Source organism: Bos indicus x Bos taurus, chromosome 22 (genome assembly GCF_003369695.1).
Source record: "Bos indicus x Bos taurus breed Angus x Brahman F1 hybrid chromosome 22, Bos_hybrid_MaternalHap_v2.0, whole genome shotgun sequence".
NCBI classification, from domain to species: Eukaryota; Metazoa; Chordata; class Mammalia; order Artiodactyla; family Bovidae; genus Bos; species Bos indicus x Bos taurus.
This window is the reverse complement of record NC_040097.1, coordinates 17,421,777-17,446,165: the sequence shown is the minus strand read 5'-3', so window position 1 is coordinate 17,446,165 and position 24,389 is coordinate 17,421,777. Positions and strand designations below refer to the sequence as shown.

Below are 24,389 nucleotides of genomic sequence, written 5' to 3'. Positions count from 1 at the left end.
AAATACTATACATCAGATACAGTGCCAGGTACTTTTCATGGATTACCAAGATAAATCTTTTAGGTCTAGTGAAAGCAGCAAGGTATCTTATTAATAATTTCTCAACACAATTGTGTCACATAATACAGGTTCTACAAATGCTTGTTATATTAATACAGCAAATAATGAAACAGAATGAACACAGGTTCTAAAAGCCACTTCAATCTTTCTCTAGGATGTTGAAGACTGAAGTACCACCTTCTTCAAAAAATTATAAACACACATTAGGGGTAATTTATTGCTCAAAACTCTATCATCCTTAAAACAAAATCTTAAGTCCCTACCACGATCTACAAGGTCTGTAAGCCAACTACAGCCCCACAGGGCCAAATTCAGCTTGTTGCCTGCTTGGTAAACCAAGTTTTATAGGAATATGGTCAGGTTCATTCATTTACATATTGTCCATGGCTGGTTTCCACCACAATGGCAGAGTTGGTACTTATAAAAGAGACCCTTTAACATGCAGAGTCTAAAATACTATCTGTCCTTTTGTTTATTTCTTCAAGGCATTTTTATTGTTTTAAAACTCCTTTAGGCTTGCCTTGGGTTTTCATGTGGTTTTTCTCCATCTCACACACTCTTTCCCCAGACACATGTACAACTCACTCAGCTTAATCCCAAATATGTTCAAATCCCACATGCTGCCCTGATAGGTAGAAGAGTTCCAGAAAGATATCTACTTCTGCTTTACTGACTATGCCAAAGTCTTTGACTATGTGAATCACAACAAATGGTGGAAAATTCTTAAAGAGATGGGAGTATCAAACCACCTGACCTGCCTCCTGAGAAATCAGTATGTAGGTCAAGAAGCAACAGTTAGAACTGGACATGCAACAACAGACTGGTTCCAAATCGGGAAAGGAGTACATCTATAAGGCTGTATATTGTCACCCTGCTTATTTAACTTAAATGCAGAGTACCTCATGAAAAATGCTGGGCTGGATGAAGCAGAAGCTGGAATCAAGATTGCGGGGAGAAATATCAATAACCTCAGATATGCAGATGACACTACCCTTATGGCAGAAACTCTTGATGAAAGTGAAAGGGGAGAGTGGAAAAGTTGGCTTAAAACTCAACATTCAGAAAATTAAGATCATGGCATCTGGTCCCATCACTTCATGGCAAATAGATGGGGAAATAATGGAAACATAACAGATTTTATTTTGGGGGTCTCCAAAATTACTGCAGATGGTGATTGCAGCCATGAAATTAAAAGACACTTGCTCTTTAGAAGAAAAGCTATGACCAACCTAGACAGCATATTAAAAAGCAGAGATATTACTTTGCCAACAAAGGTCCGTCTAGCCAAAGCTATGGTTTTTCCAATAGTCAAGAATGGATGTAATGGTTGGACTATAAAGAAAGCTGAGCGCCAAAGAATGATGCTTTTGAACTGTGGTGTTGGAGAAGACTCTTGAGAGTCCCTTGGACTGCAAGGAGATCCAACCAGCCCATCCTAAAGGAAATCAGTCCTGAATATTCATTGGAAGGACTGATGCTGAAATGCTAATACTTAGACTACCTGATGCGAAGAACTGACTCATTTGAAAAGACCCTGATGATGGGAAAGATTGAAGGTGGGAGGAGAAGGCAACGACCGAGGATGAGATGGTTGGATGGCATCACCGACTCAATGGACATAAGTTTGAGTAGGCTCTGGGATTTAAGTGATGGACAGGGAAACCTGGCGTGCTGCAGTCCATGGCGGTCACAAAGAATCGGACACAACTGAATGACTGAACTGAACTGAACTGCCTTGATAGCTTAGTTGGTAAACAATCTGTCTGCAATGCAGGAGACCCTGGTTCAATTCCTGGGTCAGAAAGATCCCCTGGAGAAGGGACAGGCTACCCAACCCAGTATTCTTTGGCTTCCTTTGTAGCTCAGCTGGTAAAGAATCCGCCTGCAATGTGGAAGACCTGAGTTCGATTCCTGGGTTGGGAAGATCCCCTGGAGAAGGGAAAGGCTACCCACTCCAGTATTCTGGCCTGGAGAATTCCATGGACTATATAGTCCATGGGGTTGCAAAGAGTTGGACACAACTAGTGACTTTCACTTTCACTGCCTTATAATCTTCCATTTTTTTCTTCAATGGGCTTATCACTACTTGACATATTATTAGTCTATTAATTTTTTTTTCTCAAGACAATGTAAATTCCATGAAGGCAAAGCTAGCTGTGTCTTGTTCATTTCTATACACCACAAAGCTAAAATAATGCCAGGTAAACACACAGTAGGGAGAAGGCAGTGGCACCCCACTCCAGTACTCTTGCCTGGAGAATCCCATGGACGGAGAAACCTGGTAGGCTGCAGTCCATGGGGTCGCTAAGAGTCAGACACGACTGAGCGACTTCACTTTCACTTTTCACTCTCATGCACTGGAGAAGGAAATGGCAACCCACTCCAGTGTTCTTGCCTGGAGAATCCCAGGGATGGCGGAGCCTGGTGGGCTGCCGTCTATGGGGTTGCACAGAGTAGGACACGACTGAAGCGACTTAGCAGCAGGAGCAGCAAACACATAGTAAGAGGCTTAATAATACTTGCTGGATGAATAAATTACGTGTTTATTTTTAAAGAGATCAAACTTGGAAAAATTATTTGAATATTTTCTTCATTCTAAAAAACTAAGGATTAAATACATTAAGAAATTTTGAACATTAAGTGCTAAATAATAATTACCTGCTGCTCTTATCACTACTGAAATTATTTAAGATTATATAATCAAATCCAGTGAATCATTAGTGCTCTGCAATTAAAATATTAAGGAAAAGATTATTGTTTTCAGAAAGGTTTCTGACTACTAGTTCTCAAACTTGGGGTGGAGACTTCAACTTTTTAGGATTACTCCAAGTCAGAGACCCCTCAGAGGCAAAACAGAACTTCCTTGTAATGATAACCGCAGGTCTTGAAAGAACTACTTCCCTTGGCACAACTGAAAGATAAAGATGTTCTTTTTTTAAAATAAACTCCCTCTTTTTGAGTGTTACTTTAGAGAGGTAATTATTCATTTTTTCCCTATTTTAAACCATATTTAGTATAAAACATAGCATCCAGGAAGGTGCATAAAGCACAATGGACAGGCGAATAAAGTCTTTTTTTTCTTTTAAAGAGAAAACATCTGAATGACTACAGCCCAAATTAAGAAACGGAACCTAATCACCACCCTCAAAGCCTTCCACATTTGCTTTTCCAATCCCATAAAGGTAAGCACCATCCCGACTTTTATGGTACCTAATTTCTCACATTTCTTTATAGTCATACTACTCAAATATGTGTGACTAAATAATATAATTTTAGTGCTTTTGAACTTTGTTCATCCTATATTTCTCAGTGTTTTTTTTTTTTACCTATTTGAACACTGAAAATCTTTTGGGTTTTTTCCCCAGTTCTGAACTACTGTGAATAATGCTGCTGTGAACATTCTTGAATCTGTACCTGATCCATATACACATGCCTTTCTGCAGAGAACCTACCAAGAAGTAGAACTGATGGTTTTAATAAGTTTGACAACATTTGAGAACCACCACCAAAGCACTTTGTATAATCAAAAAACATGATAAAATTGTAAAAAAACCATCAAATATTGTCAAAGACTGAATAGAACAGAACCAAATTTATTTCTTGGCTGATAAAAATATATGACATAGCATCTATATTACTATGTGGCACAGAATGAAAATGAGAAACAATGCAAACAAAAGAAGCTTAACAGGAGCACAGTTGTGCCTAGTTCTTCAAGAGCCATTTTCCTCACATGACAGCTACAACCAACTGAAAGCAGAAGATAAACTCAAACAGCACTGACAATCAGATATGGGTGTCAGTTCCCTAGGGACCTTAAACAGAAAAGTAGAAGAATAAATGCCAACTTGGAGAATATTTCTAAATCTCAAAGTTAGGTTTCATTATAAAAAAATAATGTTATGACTAGGGCATCAAAATAATGTGCTTGGACCAAATCTTTTAAACAGTATGTATACTGGTAATTTAACAGTTAGACAATACTAGATTGTCAGAAACCTATTACGTTAACAGGAACAATAAAGCTACATCAATTAGCTTTCACTATCTTGAAAATGAGAGTAAAATGAAGCTTTCAACATGAAAGGTCCCACTGACAATGATCTTCTAAACCCTGCCTTATGCTCCCTAGAAAGTTTTCTACCTTCTAGGTAACATGTATTTCTGCATATCAGGCATTACTTAGAGCACTTAGTAAATATGGTCTCATTTCTCATAATCCTATGAAATAGGTGCTACCATCCCATTTTATAAAAGAGGAAACTGAGGTTTGAAAAGATCATACCACCCACAGTCATACTGCCAATGAGGGATCAAATCAGAATACATAAACGTTCCTTTGATCCAACTCTAAACATCACAAATAAAAATGAGCTAAAGTTACCTAGAAGGTCATTAAAGGTAAATACAGCTTAGGAACTGAGATTAGAATTAACATCAAGATATAACCAGGGGACTTCTCTGGTGGTCCAATGGTTAAGAATCCACCTTGCAATACATGGGACTCGTGTTTGATCCCTGGTCAGGGAATTGAGATCCCACATGGAGCAGCTAAAACCCATGTGCTCCAGAGCCCACATGGAACAACTACTGAGCTTGCCCGCCACAACTAAGACCCAAGGCAGCCAAATAAATAAATATTTTTTTTAAAAGACAGAAAGTAAAAATTAACAAATAGCATTCAACAACAAGCTGATAATTTGTTTCCCTTCAGAGAACAGCAGCTCACATAGTAGAAAGAATGCTTTATTATTACTGCAAAGACTGATTCTGAGAGGTTGCAAATTTTAATAATACAGACTTTCACAAGGTTATTACTTTCTGCAGCAAAAATTACTTGAAGCAAGTCCCACTGTAGAAGATAGTCTGCTTTTCTATAAAAACAGTTCCAAAAGCTATTTGTCTTAAAACCTAAGAATAAAGAAAAAAAGAGGAAACAAGATTGGAATTCAAGGATAGATTTAAAATTAAATGAACCAATTTCAAGAATACAGAAACAGATTTTTTTTTTTAAAGGAACATTCTATGTATTAAAACATTACTGGCATGAATTTAAGACTATCTTCTGTGCACTTATATTGAGAAAAAATCTGGCAGAAATATTGGAAAGCTAGCTGACTGGGGAAATGGTTGGTACAAGTAAACAACGAATAAAAACCTTCCAATATATCTTAAGTTGAACAACTTCTCTGAGAACAAAGAAATAAAAAATGAGCTAGTTTAAACTCAAGACTTTCCTGTAATGGGAACATTAACTAATAAGAGCAGGGAACCACACAAAGCGTTTTCTATTCTTTGTCATAAATAAACTGCTTTGGCTTAGAGAAACTTTAAAACTGTTTCAAGTACAATATCCAATCAGAATAAGCCTGAAATTGTTCAGAGAGGCTGATATCATAGAGTGATGAAAAGTAAACAATCACATGAGCATCAGAGATTCAAAGCATTACTCCAAATAAGGCAATTTCTGAGTCAAAGCAAAGCCCTAAGAGAAAGGAGGATGGAATGAGAAAATCATACACAGATTGTGACTGCAATGTCAAAATGGGATGGGAGGCAAGGAGGGAAATAAAAAAACTTTTTAAATTAGGAAATAAACAAGTAGAAATAAACTATGAAATATTAAGAGAATAAGACTTTTGCCTAACGATAGTAAAAACTATTGGGACTTCTCTTTCAGTATAGTGGTAAGACCATGCTTCCAATGTAGGGGTCGCAGGTTTGATCTCTGGTTGGGGAACTAAAACTTCACATGCCAAGAGGCATGGCAAAAAAATAAAAAGAAGAAAGAAAAAAGAAAAACAACTAAGTCATATAGAAAGTATTCTGTTAGAATACAAAGACATGAGGCTTATGTCATGGGACTTCTAACTCCATCATCAAAACGGAGATGTCTTTGTGGGGAAGGGGTAGTTTGTCTCCATAAAGCAGATCTCAGCAAAGTTTCTCTGGCTTCCAGCTGCTGTGACAAACAGTAGCAAGAGAAATCACATAGGCGGGCAGCAGGCCAGAGAAGGCTGTTTTCACTTCATGCCCACCAGCTGATGGCGGGTCTCTACATCCTTAGCTTACCTTTCGCCTTTCATCCTTTCACTAAGCACACAAGTTAATCAAGCAGCAGAATTCACAGGATGTGTATTACACAGACTGAGACAGAACACAATTTTTAACCCAGAGAGCATGTTTGGCAAGCACAAAGAGGTCTCTATGTATTCATACAAGTTTATATGGTAAACCTTGAGTGACTAAAATTTGCAGGGAACATGCAATGTGGAGTTCTGCTTAAACCAAACTTCATGCCTGAATCTCTAAAGAAGACACTTTGCTAGAACTTTAATAGCAAGTTTTACTAACGTTACTTATCCTAGATTTTGTATGATGTATTTTTATACTGAAATTTTACTTCACAGTTCTGGAATTATGCAAAAGGTTATATTTAAATCTGTTCAAAATCCAATCTCTGTGCTGGAGATTAAAAGCTTTTCTCCTACAAGAGAATTAAAAGGAGCACAGTCTGTTTTACCATAAAAGGAAAACAAATCGAAGTGTGTTTTGACTCATTTAATTTCCTCAAAATCACCTTATAAACAGAGAGAACCAACAATCAAACTGTTCTCTTATGGAGTCATACACATAAACTGAAAAAAACCTGTCAATATGTTTAAAATAGGCAAGATAACCCCTACAAAAGTACACTATTTGCTTTCTAATTTTTAAAACATCAAGTGAATTTACAGGATACAAACACAGTAAATAATGAAAGCCAGGTTCTTAATATTCATTTTTTAAAAGACTGGAAACAAGAAGATAAAGTATTACTGCTCACAGAATAAATGCTTCTTGTTCAAGACTATAAATCAGTTCAAGATGCCTATTAAAGAAAATAATGGCAAAAAAGGTTATGTGTGCTTGTAAAAAAAATCATACAAAATTGTTTCACAAGTTCACTTCAGTAAGATTTTTGCTGAATTTGCTTTGCTTGCTATAATACTTATTATGGCACAATAATTTCTACAATGGCATCTTGTCATCAAACAATAAAAATGTCAAAACATAATGGAAATGAGAACAAATCAAACCAGAGGTGACCCTTACTATGCCAGCTCCAGCTATCCAAATTTAAGGAGCCAAACAGATTTGGAAAATCTGAGGTACAATGGGCCTTCTCATTAATCAAATTCTTGCTACTTGCCACGGAAACTCAGAAACCAAATGGATTCAGATAACATGCTATACCCCTAACTAGCTGAACTCACAACCCAAACTTCTTATATTTAAGAACTCAGTGGGTTCAAATGTCTAGGAATGCTTGCATTTTATTTTTTCTGTTCTTTGGTTCATTCTTTGTCCACAAAACAGGGTTTTATATTTTCATTTTCCCCTCTATGTACCTACCACATTTAGCATTTTCCCATGCCATTACATAGTCCTTGTAAACATAACCTTATTGGCTGATATCCCCCTGGAAGGGATAGCTGTAATCCAGAATTTATATAACTTCTGTTCAATCTCTGAATGTTTATCTCCATAACTATGACTCAATAAAAAATATCCAAACATCTTTTTCTTTATTTAAAACAAACACTACTCTGTGTTAAAACTAAAGCTATACATTTTACACATTTTATAATAATACTTTAAATTATTTTTGCCAACTGTACCTTAGTAAACATTATTTTGATAATTCTCTGCTCTTATTTCTTTAGGTTCAAATATGAATCCCAAAAGTTGAAAATAAAAATATTTTTAAATGGTCACATGTAACAAAATTAAGTATAAAATCTTCCTAAAGATTTATATTTTAGATCATATATTCTACTTTTAGTTGGTTTCAGTGGGTACCAATTATTTTGCCCAAATCCTTGTGTCAACTGCCTATAAAAGTGAGAGTTAGTAATCAGAAGGTAACAAAAAGATGCACTAATCTTCGCTTCATGAAAAAACTGTTAAAGAACAAAGAAATACACCATATTTATTAAAAATCTGGCTTAAAGTAGTATTAAGCTTACATTCAATATTCAATGGACAAACAGTTCTTCTAAAACAATTCAATGAAATTTCAGGTTTCCTTAAAGCAACTCTAAGGAGTGTAATATTTGATCTGTTGAATTTGTGCCTGCTATAATTACCAGGTGTGACTCTTACAATCCATGAATGCTCTTCAGATTGGCGATGTGGGAACAGAGGGTGGGAGAGTAACCATACATGCATGCACACCCATCAACTGAATTCAGAAATATTTGGAAAACCACTCCTTTCAAAGAGAGAGAGCAAACAGAAAGAAAAAAAAGAGTCTGACAAAGTGTGTGTCTGATAGGGGAAAGTATAAATTTTATCAATAAATTTTTACTACACATAGTGACCTTTAATTGTTACTAAGGAACTAAGAGAATAAGACAACTTTGTGATTGTTACAGATTTAAGCAGTCACATGATTTTCAAGTAAGAGGGATTTCACAATTCTTTTGTTCAGAATTCAGCAGAGGTATAGATCACCTCAAAAGCCAACCAGTCTATCTTTAAAATATTATTAAAATTAGCCTTGTACAACTTCTCCAGGGTAGGCAGTAGGTGGCACACTGAAGGACAATCTATTACTACTTCTCTTAGAAAGCTCTTGCTATCCTAATGCCCAAACGAAATCACTATTTTTGTGACATCATTTAATCGTTTAAGAAATTTGTCTGAGAACTCAAAATCCGAAACTGCGATAGAAGTAGAACTTCAGTAAAACAGGTGAACGTTATTATTGTCTCTTAAGCAGCCAGACATTTAGTTCCTTGACATTCTGTTTTATTCACTACTCAATAATGATTTTCAATTAAAAAGGTTGAAACTTCATCTTTTTTTTTTTGTGAGGAACATGAAATGCTCACCTCCACCTGTGAAAGCAAATGTAAGAGAAACACTTTTCTCACAAGAGAGAAACAGAAACAGTATGTAAAGAATCACTGCTGTCTGAAGACGGCCTTTGTGCACTTCTACCACAACAAACACATGGAGATCTTCGTTTTTCCTCTCACTTTTCAATTTAGACCCCTGACTTAATTAAAATCAATGTGAAAAATACTCTGTACTCACTTTGGCATTCTATGAACTGATGAATAAAAGTGCAGTCCCCGCCACTCTTTGAAAGCAAGTGCTCTAATAAAGAAAGAAACACCTTTAAGGATATAGTCTTTGTTGCTGTTTTTGAAAACCAACAGCAAAGGTAGGAAAATCAAAACGTTTGTACTAACATGGGTAACTGAATAAAGTTAATCAAGGTTTACTATATCTAATAGCAGACATATTTTGAAGTTAAATGAGTGAAAACTGTAATTATGTAATCTTAATTTGTACCCCAAATGGTTAGCTTTTAAAGGTGCAGTTTCTATCCAAATAGTTCAAGAACACCATTGTCATATATTGCTTTAAAAAGCTTCTCCCACTTTTAAAATGCATCTTTTTTCCATGTGAGCTTAATAAATACCATTAATTTAAAATTTTTATATTTCTTATTGAATTGGTTTTCAGATGACTGTTCCCTAACAGTCCCTATTCAAAGTTATTCATCTTAGTTAAGAGGCAAAAAAGTAAATATTTTAAGAATGCCATAACATAATGCCTTACAATTGTAAAGAAACTGATACAATATTTTAATCTTTACACTTTCGTTTCACAAGTAGTCTTTCCTCCAGTCACTTAATTTATACTTCATATACTATCAAATGACTTCACTGTTTACCTCTGCCTAAATGATTAAAATCAATGCCTGTACATTTTAAAATAAGGGCCTTGGTAAATGATTTTGCTCAGATTAAATACATTTTTCTCCCAAATATGTAAAGAGAATCAAAACCATAGTCTAATAAAAGTTTCAGCCCTTTTCCTACAGTAAACTTTTAATTACTTTGATTCAAAGAGCCGACTTCTGAATCTGGATAACATCCTTCAAGTACATATTTATATCTTTCACAACTACCAAACAGACATTGGAAGTTCAAGAGTTAAAAATACATTCCAACATGATGACTATCTTGAAGGTGTAAAAGCACAAAAACCTGTTAAAGACAATGAGTCAGACTGATGGTAAAAGCTTCTTTTCTCTTCTCCACCTGGCCTCACATCATCTCAACTTTGCTTCAAAGGCATCTCCTACTCTGATCACTGGATAACCCCTTCTGACATCTATACCGACAGCTTTCTTATTTATCATCATTCATCATTAAATCTCTCATTATCCTTTACTAGCTACATGGTGTGCAAACATATATTTTTCTATTTGTTGTTGCTGTTCAGTCACCAAGTCAGACCAGCTCTCTTATATATATATATTTATATATACACATATATATTTATATATATACATATACACAGTCATATATAGTTTATATAATTGTATAGCTGCATAGTTAAATTATTAATATAGAGAGATACAATATAGCCTCAAGAAGAAAAAATAAGCCTCAAGAAGAAAAAATAAGCCTAACTGCAACAAAGATTAAAAATAAAAAAAAAAAAATCTAAAGTGAAATTTAAAAAGTACTTTCTATGTAAGCTACAACATTTTCAAAATTCAAACTATACAATATCACTGTTAAATATGAAAACTCAGTAAAACTAAATTTTAGCCTAACTAAAGGACTGTATAAAACATATTTGAAACCGAGTTTCAAACTGGCATCACAAGACTTCAGATGAAATTTATTAATGCAGGACAATCCACCATCACACACCAAGCCAAAAATCAAACTTTTTACCTACTCTGATCTTACTATATAATTCTACATTAAAATATCTACTATACTAGTTTAGATAAAATGCAAGATTAATATAAAAGATAAATATACATGTGAATTTCACAAAGGTTATTTCCTAAGACGCGAGAGCAAAGTCTTTCAGGTAGTGCATGTAAATGATTTGGATCATGACACTTTTAGTATTTCATTACTTGAAATCAAGCCCTAGGGAATTCACTTTGCCAAGGCTATAAAAGATGTCACTGATCATCTAAACCAGGAGTCACGAATCAGATACTGAAGTGTGGGGGCAGGAGGAGTGGTGATGGTGTCCTGTGATACTAAAGAGGGTTGTAGGAATGCAAAGAAAAAGTAGACACAGAAACATAATAAGAATCATGAGACAAAATGTGTTTTATTTATACATGGGTTACCTAAGTATTTAAATTTTTTAGACTTGTGTTGTCCAATACAGTAGCCATTAGCCACATGTGACCACTGAGCCCTTAAAAAAAGTTGCTAGTTTGAATTGAGATGTGTTGTCAGCGAAAATTAAATATCTATAGGCCTCAAAAACTTACTAAGGAATAAAGAACATGAAATACTCATTTGTAATCATTTAATATTGACTACATATTTAAATAATATTCTAGATACAGTGGGCTAAAGTAAACATATCATTAAATATATTATTAAAAATTTAGCTATTCCTTATTGTATTTTTAATGTGACTACCATAAAATTTTAAATCATGTATGTGGCACTCAGGATAGTTCTATTAGACAGCACTTTTCTAAACACCATCTAAGATATATTCAAAATACGCTTACTAGGTAACATTTTAAAAATTATAGTACAAAGTTGTGCTTATAGCAGCTACTTCAGATTTAAGTAATCTTAAAAATGAGTTTACTGGAGAAGTATTATTAATCTTAACTTCTCCAGACATTTTTGAAATATTCTCTTATAACTAAACTTGGTTCTTCCTCTACTGCTTAAAGACTAATTTTAGTTACAATTATATCTAATAGCACATTATAACTACAGACTTTGACAATATTTGAATACTTGATAATTAGTCTCTTAGTATATCATAAATGATTCAGAAGAGACCCATCTTATCCATAATCTACTCTGTAACTAAATATGAAGCTTCTGTGCTTATCCAGGTATCTACTACTCAGTTTCTTTAAAAATATTCTATTAGTCACTCACACACTACTCAATTTAGCACTAACATCTGCAAGGGAAAAATAATCATAGCCAGGAGTACCCTAAGGTATCCAAAATATTAATATCTTATTCAGTTTTAAATCAAGGAGTTGTCTACAGCTTTTCTCATTTAAATAAACTAGAATTGGCAAAAAATTGTAAGCCATAATTTTACAACTCTAAATAGCATAATGATGGTTCAGTGTACATAAAAAGATTGTTAACTAAAGAAACAGACTGCTCCCAGCTTGAATTAACACTAGCTTTATCAACAAATACACGTTCAAGTCAAAAGGGTGATGGATTTGAATGAGAAGTGTATATGCCAGAAAGAGTAAAAAGAGCAAAATAACAACAGAAAATATAAATCCATTTAAGAATGAGAAGCTTTTAGAAGATGAAGATAAAGTCTTTTTACATATGTTTACTAAATATACTTTAATAATAATGGTGCAATGAATATAAACTACACCTTTAAAAAGTCTCAAATTGAAACTCAAACTGAAATTTTATAGTGTCAATGTTATTTCACAAAGCATATATAAAATAGTCAAATAACGACTGATGAAACTTTTTTTTAAATTTAGGGTTTCAATTTTTATTATACATGGAATATTAGCTCTTAATCTTGCACCTCACATATACATGGTTACCTGAGCCTATTATTCCACTTCCTGATTAAAAACCAACCAACCAAACCAAAACAAACCAAAAAAGCACCTCCAAACTTTATCAGAGTTTAGATGCCGCCCAAGAATTATAAAGATACCCCCTGATACATGGAAAAACTATTTAGTATGAAGTTTCGGGTACTGACCTTGGCATCTTCTATATATAAAAACTGAGTTGAGAGGCACATATATTTGTAAACACAGAAAATAATTTTATTCATTTTGTACTCTAAGCATCTAATGCAGGATCTGGCATATAGCTTGTGCTCAGTTAATGTTGGATGAATGGGGAGGGGAGGACAAATCTTCATGATTGAAGGAATATAGAAACCATTGAGTAGAAAACCCATGTTGCAGTAGGAAAACCAACAGTGGTTATACATTTGTGGCAAGAGATAACCCAAGCTATCCAGAAAGAAGGATAAGATATCAAGAACAAAAAATAATTTTTCATATGGCATACATGACTGACTCCCTTTTCTCTGATTGATGAAACAGACAAAGAGAGCAGTTTCGATGACACATCCAAAGACTCACTGGACTTTTTTTTTTTTTTCTATTTTTGTTTCTTTTTTGGACTTTTAAGTAAACTCTTGGCCAGGAAGGGGGCAGGGCACAGATATTAAAAAACAGGGGCCAATTATCCCCAGAAAGCAGTACTTGATAGAAGAAAATGGTGGTATCATCTTTGAAAATATAGTAGAAGGCAGGGGAAGCTATACTAGGTTATATAAACCAACACTAAAGTTGAACATTATTAAAATCTTACTATTTCAATAACTGAAATTTCTATATAACAAGGGACATCTAACCACAGCTCACAGAATTAAGAACTAGAAAATAAAAGGAAGCTTGACTTTTAAAAGATGGGATTTAATAGTCTATGAACAGCATGCTTTTCACTCCAAACACTTAAAATCTAAAATCCCTGACCTCTCTATCCTGCTTAAATAGTAAAAAGGATATCATGAAAGAAAAATATTTAAGTTTTTTACACTACCTTTTTCTGTGCTCCCATTTATTTTAGGTAAGAAGTCATCAACTTGTATCCCTAGGATTAAGACAGTGTATCATTGCCTGATCAAAGAAAGTATTACTTTAAAACTGGTCTCAAGTGTAACCATGGCATTTTGTATTCCTACTGACATTAAGACTGACTGAACAGTTTAAATTTATTTTTATAAGAAGGGTTCAACTTGCCATTTTCTATCATCTTAGAGAAAAAGCTAAAACTGCTTAGTAACCTTTCGATGAAACTCAAAAGAAAAAGGATTCTGCTGTTCATGTGTTTTTCTTATTTAAATATCTCTAAGCAGACCATCTCAGAAGTATAAATTTCATTCATTTTTCAAAGACTACACAATGGTGCCCACTGGTGGCAATCAAGCGTATTTTTAAAGGAAATTTTCTGAAAGAGGGTAGATACTTTACACCTAATATGTAAAACATCCCTCTTAAAGAAAGCCAAGTACACAATGTGAGATAGTAAACAAAAATTTAATGATAAAAATTCAGCTTTAAGTAAGAAATTTGGTGACACCTACCTAAGCTGCTGCATTCTTTAAGAGTTTTCTCTTGAAGATGTTCTAACCGTACTGTAAATAAAAGTCCAAGAAAAAGATATTTCACAGATAAAAAGAAAGAAAAAATTAAATCAGATCAATTTCTGGATTAGCTAACTTACCTTGTAAAGCTGTTAGCCTTTCATTGGTAAAGTCATTATCAGCTTGCAAAGCTTCTATTTTTGCCTGGAGCTCCTGTTCTTTTTCTTCCATTTCATCTATCTTATGTTGTAATTCTTTTTTCTCAGCTTGTCCCTTCTGTTGGATTTCTTCTTGTTTTCCCTCTGCTATCTGTTGAAAATGAAAAAGAAAATCCAGCTATTTAATAAAATCTGACCTCGTTTTAAGATGTCTAAAGCAGGACTCCTTTTATTCATGTAAATGATGTCAAAAGTGATATGCACTGTGTCATCCCTCTGTATCAACTTAGAGAGAAAAACTTGTAGCAAGCAAGCAAACACGATACATACATAGATTATAAGGGTCAAAATGAAAACCACATTTTTCAAGAGGGAAATATGGTTTTCCTTGAAATTACTATTGTTTCAATTAGTTTTTAAGTTCTACGATGTAGCTTATTCTGAAATTTTAAACAAAATTACTTTTAGCTAAAGGAATCAAGCTCTTTTTAAAATGACCTCTTTTTAACAAGTCTAATATTTAAAGCTATATAGGTTAACCATTCACACGAATGGGAGTTATGTTCTGGTCTTGTGTTAACAAATGGGTTATCTTCTGGCCACTCAATCTATGGTGTGAATTACATAAAGACGGGTCTTCACAAACTCAGTTCTAACATTTTATAGGACCAACATGGCATTACGTGTGATCTGGTCTGTCCTTATCCTAAATATCCTATAGCTACAGGGAGCTGCAGTCCACGCATAGGCTATGGCCTCCTGGAAGGAATCACGTGAAGGTTCTCTCTGGGTTTGCTCCAGCACTAACTTAGCTGGGCCCTGAATTTGGGACACCTTAAAGAAAAGCAGGTCCTATGGCACCCCACTCCAGTACTCTTGCCTGGAAAATCCCATGGACGGAGGAGCCTGGTAGGCTGTAGTCCATGGGGTCGCTGAGGGTCAGACACGACTGAGCGACTTCACTTTCACTTTTCACTTTGATGCATTGGAGAAGAAAATGGCAACCCGCTCCAGTGTTCTTGCCTGGAGAATCCCAGGGATGGGGGAGCCTGGTGGGCTGCCGTCTATGGGGTCTCACAGAGTCGGACACGACTGAAGCAGCAGCAGTTTTCCAAAAGTCTGAATATCTTGGGTTTTGCTGATTCTTATCTACTTACTGTTATATATTTTTAAATGCCTATTATGAACTACTCATTATTTACTTTCATCCAAAGGAAATATGTCAGCTTTTACAAACTTTTAATTATCACTGGTAATGGGATGTGGGTTAAATGGCAACTGATTTATACTATAAATTGAAACCATTACCAAATTTTCCATCAACAACTATTCAGCAATATCTAAATTCTTAAGCTATTCAGCATGTTAGGGATGATAAATTTATATATTTCCAGTTTGAGAAATACATACCTTTAATTTATCAGATAAATCTTTAATCTCATTAACTGCTCCATTATATTTATTGGCTAATTCTCTTAATTCTTCCTGAGTCCGTTCATTCATTTCTTTCAGATGGGTACATTCATCTTCAGTATTACTAAGACTTCGCTGTAATTCAAGTTTACAGATAACGGATTTAGAATAAATGCACATTCTAAATTCAATTTATACAAACTATAATTCTATGGACTATTCTAAATCAGAATCTACTCTTGACTTTATATAAGGTTCAGTTAAATAACAAAAGAATTTCAATCTACTTCAGGTACATGCTAAAACAGAAAATACAAAGAACCTGGGAAAACGAAACATGGAAGGAGAGGCTGATCCTTCATGTAATCACACTTTTTAAAGGTCACGGGGTATGAGTTTTGGCCTTGAAAATATTTTAAGCCTATCACTTCTTAAAAGCACATTTAATAATGTGCACACAATCAACAAAATTAGAGGACAATTAGCATTCTTCTTTCTTTACACATCATATTAATGATATGACAGTGAATCATTCACTTTGAGACTGGGCTTCCCTGGTGGCTCAGACGGTAAAGTATCTGCCTGTGATGCCAGAGACCCAGGTTTGATCCTGGGGTTGGGAAGATCCCCTGGAGAAGCAAACAGTAACCCCATCCAGGCACAATTTTCCTCTCTGGAGGACGGGGAAGCTAAGAGTAGTGCTGGAGCTCTCTGCCTTAAGATCGACTATCCTCAATCAGAAGAAAAACAAAATTATATGAAAGGAGATCAATTCCCTGGCACATATCATGGTCCATTGTGTGGAGGCTGAAATCTAACCAAAGTGTAAATAGTAAAATTCCCTGGTTAGGCTTTTATTTCCTTAATCACTGACTAGGGACCATAAACACCAGAACTCATGTGGCTAAGCTAAGAACTCCTAAAATGAAAACAGCATACTGCTCCTTCCCACCAGATAGGACAGAAAAAACTTCCTAGCTATATACTAATACCCAGGTTTGAAATGTCTTGAAATGCTACCACTTTTAAGCTAAAATTGTAAAACCATAGTCTTGGTTAGTGTCTGTTAAGCTGAAATACCTCAACTTCCGAAAGTTTTCTAACCACATCAATTTTCTCCTGAAGAACCCGCCTCAGGGACTCTTTGGCTGTAGTCTCATAGTTGTGTTTATCCTCCTGTAACGCTATAAGTTCCTTCCGTAAACTATCTTCTGTTTGATTCTAGGATTAAAAAATATTTATAGTTATTTTTTTTAAGTATTTACCATTTGAAAAAAATAACACATTGTGATGTTCTCTGAGTTCTATATTAAGGTTCCTCCAAACAGAAATTATGTCAACTCTGTATTAACTGAAGCTGTATATAAAAGTTACATTAGTAAATTATGCTCTCACAAGCATATTAACTCATACTTTCAACAGAAAAAAGTCAAAGTAAACTGAAAATTTCTCCCAAGTATACAAAATGAATGAACTATTCTATTAATACTTGCCATATTCTCTGAAAGCCACAATATTTACACTTATGGGCAAAAATAATCTCTTAACCTTTAAAGGGTGTCAAGCATTTTAACACATAAATAAATAACACATAAATAAATAACTAAACCAAAAGGAATAAGAGTACCCTGAGGAAAAAGCTAATTCCAAGTCTAAGGGAAGAAATGTACAAGATGAATCTGGACTACCTTGTCTGATATGATAGCAGGAAGCTATTATCCAAGTCTGGTAGGGTGCTACCAGAAGAACTCAGGTGTCAACCTAAAGAAGGTCCCTGAAGAAGGTCTCCCAAAGATGGGAGAACTGGGAATCAATAAGAAAAACGAAACAGGTTTAACCCATGATATATATTTAAATCTCATTTGGAGGAAAAAAATACTTCATTGGTCATTCTTTGGCAGATGAAAAGGAGCCAAAACATTATTTTGAAATCCAGTAAATAAAGGGAGAAAATCACTCATCCTTCCCTTCCTAAAGAAAATGTTCTTTAGGAAAATAAAATGGTTTATGAGGGTAAGTTTCTCTTTACAGAAGTAATGCACCTAGTAAATGAAGGAAAAAGAGAATTACAGTATTACCATTTTTACAAAATAAAAGAATGAATATAGGAAAGGATAATCAAAGATCACTAATATGTCACTACCACTCTAGTATTCTGGCCTGGAGAATTCCGTGGACTGTATAAATTTATGGTGTAGAGGAGGAGCAAGAAGGTTTAAGTATCATTCCAGATTGAGGGAAATTGTACAGGGTGAAAGACCCAGTTTCTCCAACAAATATCAACTATGATGGAAAAAAGAATTATATATGGGTATTCACTGCTGCTGCTGCTGCTAAGTCGCTTCAGTCATGTGCGACCCCATAGATGGCAGCCCACCAGGTTCCCCCGTCCCTGGGATTCTCCAGGCAGGAACACTGGAGTGGGTTGCCATTTCCTTCTTCAATGCATCAAAGTGAAAAGTGAAAGTGAAGTCGATCAGTCATGTACAACTCTTAGCGACCCCAGGAGCCCACCAGGCTCCTCCGACCATGGGATTTTCCAGGCAAGAGTACTGGAGTGGGGTGCCATTGCCTTCTCCACTATATACAATTTTTTCTACTTACATGTATGTGTGAAATTCCATGTAGTGGTAAAAGATTTTAAAAATGATAAAAATGTATAGATGTGTTTGAATGTATTCAAAATAACAGTCAAAGAAATGAAGCTACGTAAAAACCAATGCATTTTTTTCTTTAGGTACTTGAGAAAGATACTTACTTTGGAGCATGCTTGCAATTGGTTTCCCATAACCTCTAACCGTGATAAGAGTCTATCTTCATCTATTAAAGCCTGTTAAAGAAAAATGAAATATAAATAAAATCCCAGAGTAGTTAAAAAATAACATATATCAAAAGGTTGCTACTGACAAAAAAAGACCTAAAAATCACAAAGTTGACCAACATTCAGTTTAAAATGATAAATTTTCAATGTTTGTTCATTAAGAAATAACTATGCCTTTGTCTGCTACATAATTTTAGTTTCAGTTTAATAACCATCTAAGGGATATTGAGCTGTGCTTAAATGCTTTATGAGTATAAAGGCAACTGGAATACCTGCCAACTGGTATCTGAAGCCTCTTGGGTAATGGCTAGCAGCCTCTGAAGCGTGGCTAACTTCTGTTCCAACATCTGTTCCCGATGTAAGGCCTCCTAATATTATAAATCACAAAAGAAATTCTAATAACCTCAGCATGATTCCTTTGACAATTATTACCACATTCTGAAAACATTCTTGTTTCACATCCTACAGTGTATCTTGCTTTCAAACCTGATAAATCTACTTAGTATAATATATTTAGCCCACATCATTTTAACCCAGATGGTGCAGTGTTAAAGACTCCACCTGCCAAGGCAGAAACTGCAAGAGACACGGGTTCAATCCCTGGGTCAGGAAGATCCTCTGGAGAAGGAAATGGCAACCCACTCCAGTATCCTTGCCTGGAAAATCCCATGGTTAGAGAAGCCTGGCAGGCTAGAGTCCATGGAGTTTCAAAGAACAGGACACAATTGAGTGCGCACAGGTGCACGCACACACACACACACACACTCACACACAGATCATTTTAGCCTATTTGTTGAGAGGTACTGTAAGTAGTGCTGTTAGGGGTGCTCTCGCTGCAACTTCCTCTATAACAGGAAATAGGTCATCTGTTTTTGTTTCTTTAACTGTCATTCACAAGAATGAGTTTAAAAGAACAAAATCTAGAATAGAAAAATCCAACAAATGATACAAGTCTGCATTATATATACATATATACATATATATATATATATATACACATACATACACACACACATACATACACACACAAACGTAAGTACGAGGCCAAGTGTTAATTCAATGTAATTGGGAGTCAATGAGTTAAATAACTATTTGGCAGCTCCAAAGGAATATTGTTCCAGAGAAAGACATTGGCAAGCAAAGCCTTATCTCTAGGTCACTTGTTAACATTTGATAGCTGTTAAGAAGGTCTCCTTTACTGCAAGCCAAGGTGAAAATGCTCACACAGCATTCAGTTGTGGTTCTGGCAAAACTTTAAATTTCACTTTGTTCTATTCCTGTCATTATCCAAAGAAGAAGATTTACTACCCTAAGACCTCTGAGCTACATCAACTGAGAAGTGTATACTTCAAACATAGCACTTGAGGTTTAAAGCATGCATTTATTGCTCTCCATATCCTTGATAAATAATGATTAGGGAAAATCTGGCCTAATCAGAGTTAGAGGAACTGCTTTTTAATATAACTCTGAAAGTATAGATTACGGACTCTAATAAAAGTCATACCACCTCAGAACCCACATTAAAATACAGCTTACACTTAAAAGTGACTAGGTGCTAAGTTTATTTTAAGCTTCTAAAACATTCCTAATATCCAGGAAATTGCACTAATGACACAAAAAGTTTTACTTAAAAACAAAACCAAAAACCCAGCAAACAACCATTACTTCCACTAGATGGTGTAATTTAACCTTTTTTACTCAATTCCATTTAGAGTTTCATAACTCCATGAACCACATCCTAACAGATACCTAACACTTCCAGGAATGGTTGATTAGTTCTGAGACATGAAATGTATCTATTTCAGTTTTTATTCAAAAGGTTTACAACTCACATTAGGACTTCAGCAATTCCAAGAGATGTTTACAGAAAAGACAAGCCAGTATAATTTTCTCTCAAAGAATCAGAAAAAGAACAGTGAACGATTATGCCACTATGAACATTCAAAGAACTGACAAAAAGGTAGAAATGAGAGAACTAGAATGAGAGCGTTAGAGTCACAGTTGACAATGAATAGTAACTATAGTACATAGCCCTGGGAATCATTTTACCCATAGAAGCCCCATATTTCTCATATGAAAAATGAAGGTTAGAATAGATTAATCTCAAAGTTTCTCCTACCTCAAGACATAGAGAATGAACTTGTGGACACTGAGGGAAGGAGAGGGTGGTGTGAATTAAGAGAGCAGCACTGAAATATATACATTATCATGTAAAAACAGAGAGCTAGTGGTAAGCTGCTAGGGCCCAGTCTGGTGCTCTGTGACAACCTAGAGGACAGGGATTCAGTGGGTGGGTGGCTGACTGGGGTCGGGAGGGAAGCTCAAGAGAGAAGAGTGTATGTACACGTATGGCTGATTCAAGTTGTTGTACAGCAGAAACCAATACAATACTGTAAAGCAATTATCCTCCAAATAAAAATAAAATAAAAGAGGTGAGAAAGTGAAAAAAAAAATGTCTTCTACCTCAAAAAATAAGAGAGAGCTAGGTCAATTAAGGGAGAAGGCAATGGCACCCCACTCCAGTACTCTTGCCTGGAAAATCCCATGGACAGAGGAGCCTGGTAGGCTGCAGTCCACGGGGTCGCTAATAGTCGAACACGACTGAACGACTTCACTTTCACTTTTCACTTTCATGCATTGGAGAAGGAAATGGCAACCCACTCCAGTGTTCTTGCCTGGAGAATCCCAGGGACGAGGGAGCCTGCTGGGCTGCCTTCTATGGGGTCGCATAGAGTTGGACACGACTGAAGCGATTTAGCAGCAGCAGCAGCAGGTCAATTAATGTGACTTCCTGCTGAATGGTAAACAACTACCAACATGTATAGCATACGTTCTACATGACAGACATTGTTCTAAGCGCTTGACATGTTTTTTTTTTTTTCCTTTTGGCCACACCACTTGGCTTAGAGGATCTTAGTTCCCCAACTAGGGATCAAACTCGGGCCCTTAGCAGTGAAAGCACTGAGTTCTAACCACTGGACTCCGAGGGAGTTCCCTGTTTTAATTCATTTATTCTTTACAATTTTGTGATGTAAGTGCTACTATACATATATCATGGATGAAGAAAGTGAGGCACACAAGAGTTAAACAACTTTTCCAACAGGTCCAAAGTTAAAGCCACAGATCAAATCCAGGGAATTCTGGATAGAGTCTATGTTCTCTAACCTGAAAGTGTGTGAAACCACTTTTCAAATCAGGGGGAAGACAAGATCTGATTAATACACTGATAATTTTCACATATGTGTTCATTTTTAACTGCAGTAGGACTGCTCTTAGTGATTGATCTATAGAAGAATGGAGGGACCCAGGGTCACTGGTTTGGTCTTATCATTTTAAACAAAAGGCAACTGAAGACGTACATATATAAAATGAATCACCCAAGGTCACAGAACTAATTTAGTATGCATCAAGATACAAACCTCAATCTCTAAACTCCTGATCCGGAGTTTTCCTTAATCATGCTCCCTATGAGATGCTCTTCAGATATTAAGAGCATATATAGATATGCTCTATAGATATATATCTATATATATACATATGGTTCTATAGATATAAAACCATAATTCAGTCGAAATCTATCAAAATCAGAAAGAAAGAAAAAAAAGAAAGAACAATCACTTATATTTTTTCTCGAGATTTCTATGTTCTTTAACTACAAGAGCCCATTCTACAATAGTATCTGTCCTGTCAAGAAATCTTTCTACAGCCTGAGCAGCACAGAACAGTATTTATGGGCAGAGACTCTGAGGTCTGACTTGTCTTTGTTCAAGTCCCAGCTCATTCACATACTAGGTATGTGATACTGTGCAAATTATTTAAACTTCCTGTCCCTCAGTAAGTCCATCTATAAAAATGGGTATAAAATATGTATTTTATAGGATTTTTGTAAAGATTAAGTGAATTAATATAGGTAAAGTGCTTGACTAGAGTCTGGGATATAGTAAGTGTTATATATTTACTATTAATAGTTAATATTTTGTGTGCTGAGTCGCTCAGCATGTCCAACTCTTTGCAACCCCATGGACTGCAGCCCACCAGGCTCCTCGGTCCATGGGGATTCTCCAGACAAGAGTACTAGAGTGGGTTGCCATGTCCTCCTCCAGGGGATGTTTTCAACCCAGTGATTAAACCCAGGTCTCCTGCACTGCAGGCGGATTCTTTACCATCTGAGCCACCAGGGAAACCCAGTTAATATTTTAATGGTTCATATTATTTGCTATTATAGCTATAAATAGCACCCTAAATCTCTCCAGGTTTAATTTTATATAAAACTCACATTTGGATAAAGAAATACGGTGGAATTTCTTCATATTTGAAGTAAAAAAACTTCTCTTGTATAGAACCTTATCTTCTCCAGACTTAACAATTCTGACTTTTTAAATCCTATTTTTTTTATAAAAACTATTTTTAATTCCTTTTTTTACTTTGAAAATGTATTTCCTTTGTATTTGTATGTAGCCAATATTTCTATAGCCCATATTTGTCAACTAGCAAAATCAAATCTAAGTTCTGCTTTTAAAGACAAAGAAATCTCAAGATTTACTTTACCTGAAGATACTGAGAAAGCTGGAATAGTTCCTGAGAGTACATACTTGGAGTGTTAGCAGCAACCTAGAAACAAAAGGACATACCATCAACAGTCACACAAAATATTTGCAGAAGATACTAAAGCCAAACCAAGTCCTTGAAATGCCTATTTACTGAAACGTGCAAAATAAGTAATTTTTTCAAATTCTATTTTTCTAATTGATTTCCTTTAGTTTTCAAAATATTTCTGCTCTGTGTCTAGAACCTATAGATGGTATTGTATTATAGTCATCAGTTTGAGATTTACAACCAGGATGGTACGACAAGTGCTATCCATGAAAACATTCTTGATAAACCAAATCACAAACTTATAGCACAAAGGCAATATAGCCTTTTCTTTACCCAGAAATAATACCTGCTAAATCAACAGATCTACAGTCTTTCCTTTAAAATACACTGTTAAATAGTTCTTCAATATGTTAACAAGTCACAATTCATTTAGAAGTAGCCATCTTCAAAATGATATTTGTATGTGGGGGCTGTGGGGGAGGAAGCAGGACACGAAATACAATACTTTGTCCAATGGCCAGAGGCAATGAAAAATGGTTTACCTTTTTTTTTCCCTTTTAATGATAGGTAGGTTTTAAGAAGAAAAAGATGGGAAATAATGGTGTTCAATAATGGTGTTCAAACACTATAAGTCATAGCAGAAATGCTTAGAATGCAAGAGTATGGGAAGAAATAACTATAAAGGGTTTCTCCTGGGTGTGAAATACAGAACCATAGCATTATTAAAAAAAAGAGAAAGGCACTAACAGGTTGCTGTAACATTTTCAATACTGTCCTAGCCTTGTATATTAACTTACTAGTAATGTTAACAACATCATTCCTTATTAAGCTCAGAAAGTCTATTTTTAAAATTAATATTCTAAATAGAAGACAAGAGGTGACATTATTATTTTTTTAAAGTTAGTCCTGAATAAGCTGCTGCTGCTGCTGCTAAGTCGCTTCAGTCGTGTCCGACTCTGTGCGACCCCATAGATGGCAGCCCACCAGGCTCCCCTGTCCCTGGGATTCTCCAGGCTACAACACTAGAGTCGGTTGCCATTTCCCTCTCCAATGCATGAAAGTGAAAAGTGAAAGTGAAGTCGCTCAGTCATGTCTGACCCTTAGCATGGACTGAAGCCTACCAGGCTCCTCCGTCCATGGGATTTTCCAGGCAAGAGTATTGGAGTGGGGTGCCACTGCCCTCTCCCCTGAAT

At 35.4% G+C, this 24,389-nt stretch overlaps 1 protein-coding gene across 25 annotated transcripts in view; it reads right to left on the bottom strand.

The window, feature by feature from the left end:
• Positions 1 to 24,389, bottom strand: part of SLMAP (sarcolemma associated protein) — a 151,238-nt gene that overhangs the window by 34,275 nt on the left and 92,574 nt on the right. For 6 of the 25 annotated variants that reach the window (XM_027523518.1, XM_027523516.1, XM_027523532.1 and 3 more), the window contains exons 5-13: positions 23,149 to 23,211; positions 18,873 to 18,968; positions 18,538 to 18,609; positions 16,860 to 17,000; positions 15,777 to 15,914; positions 14,349 to 14,517; positions 14,209 to 14,259; positions 13,665 to 13,715; positions 9,142 to 9,204 (exon numbers count right to left, since the gene is read on the bottom strand). In XM_027523518.1, coding sequence (XP_027379319.1) covers positions 9,142 to 9,204; positions 13,665 to 13,715; positions 14,209 to 14,259; positions 14,349 to 14,517; positions 15,777 to 15,914; positions 16,860 to 17,000; positions 18,538 to 18,609; positions 18,873 to 18,968; positions 23,149 to 23,211 — 844 coding nt within the window. The remainder of the gene's footprint in view (positions 1 to 9,141; positions 9,205 to 13,664; positions 13,716 to 14,208; positions 14,260 to 14,348; positions 14,518 to 15,776; positions 15,915 to 16,859; positions 17,001 to 18,537; positions 18,610 to 18,872; positions 18,969 to 23,148; positions 23,212 to 24,389) is intronic. The other 19 variants (XM_027523526.1, XM_027523537.1, XM_027523533.1 and 16 more) reach the window with 7 other exon arrangements.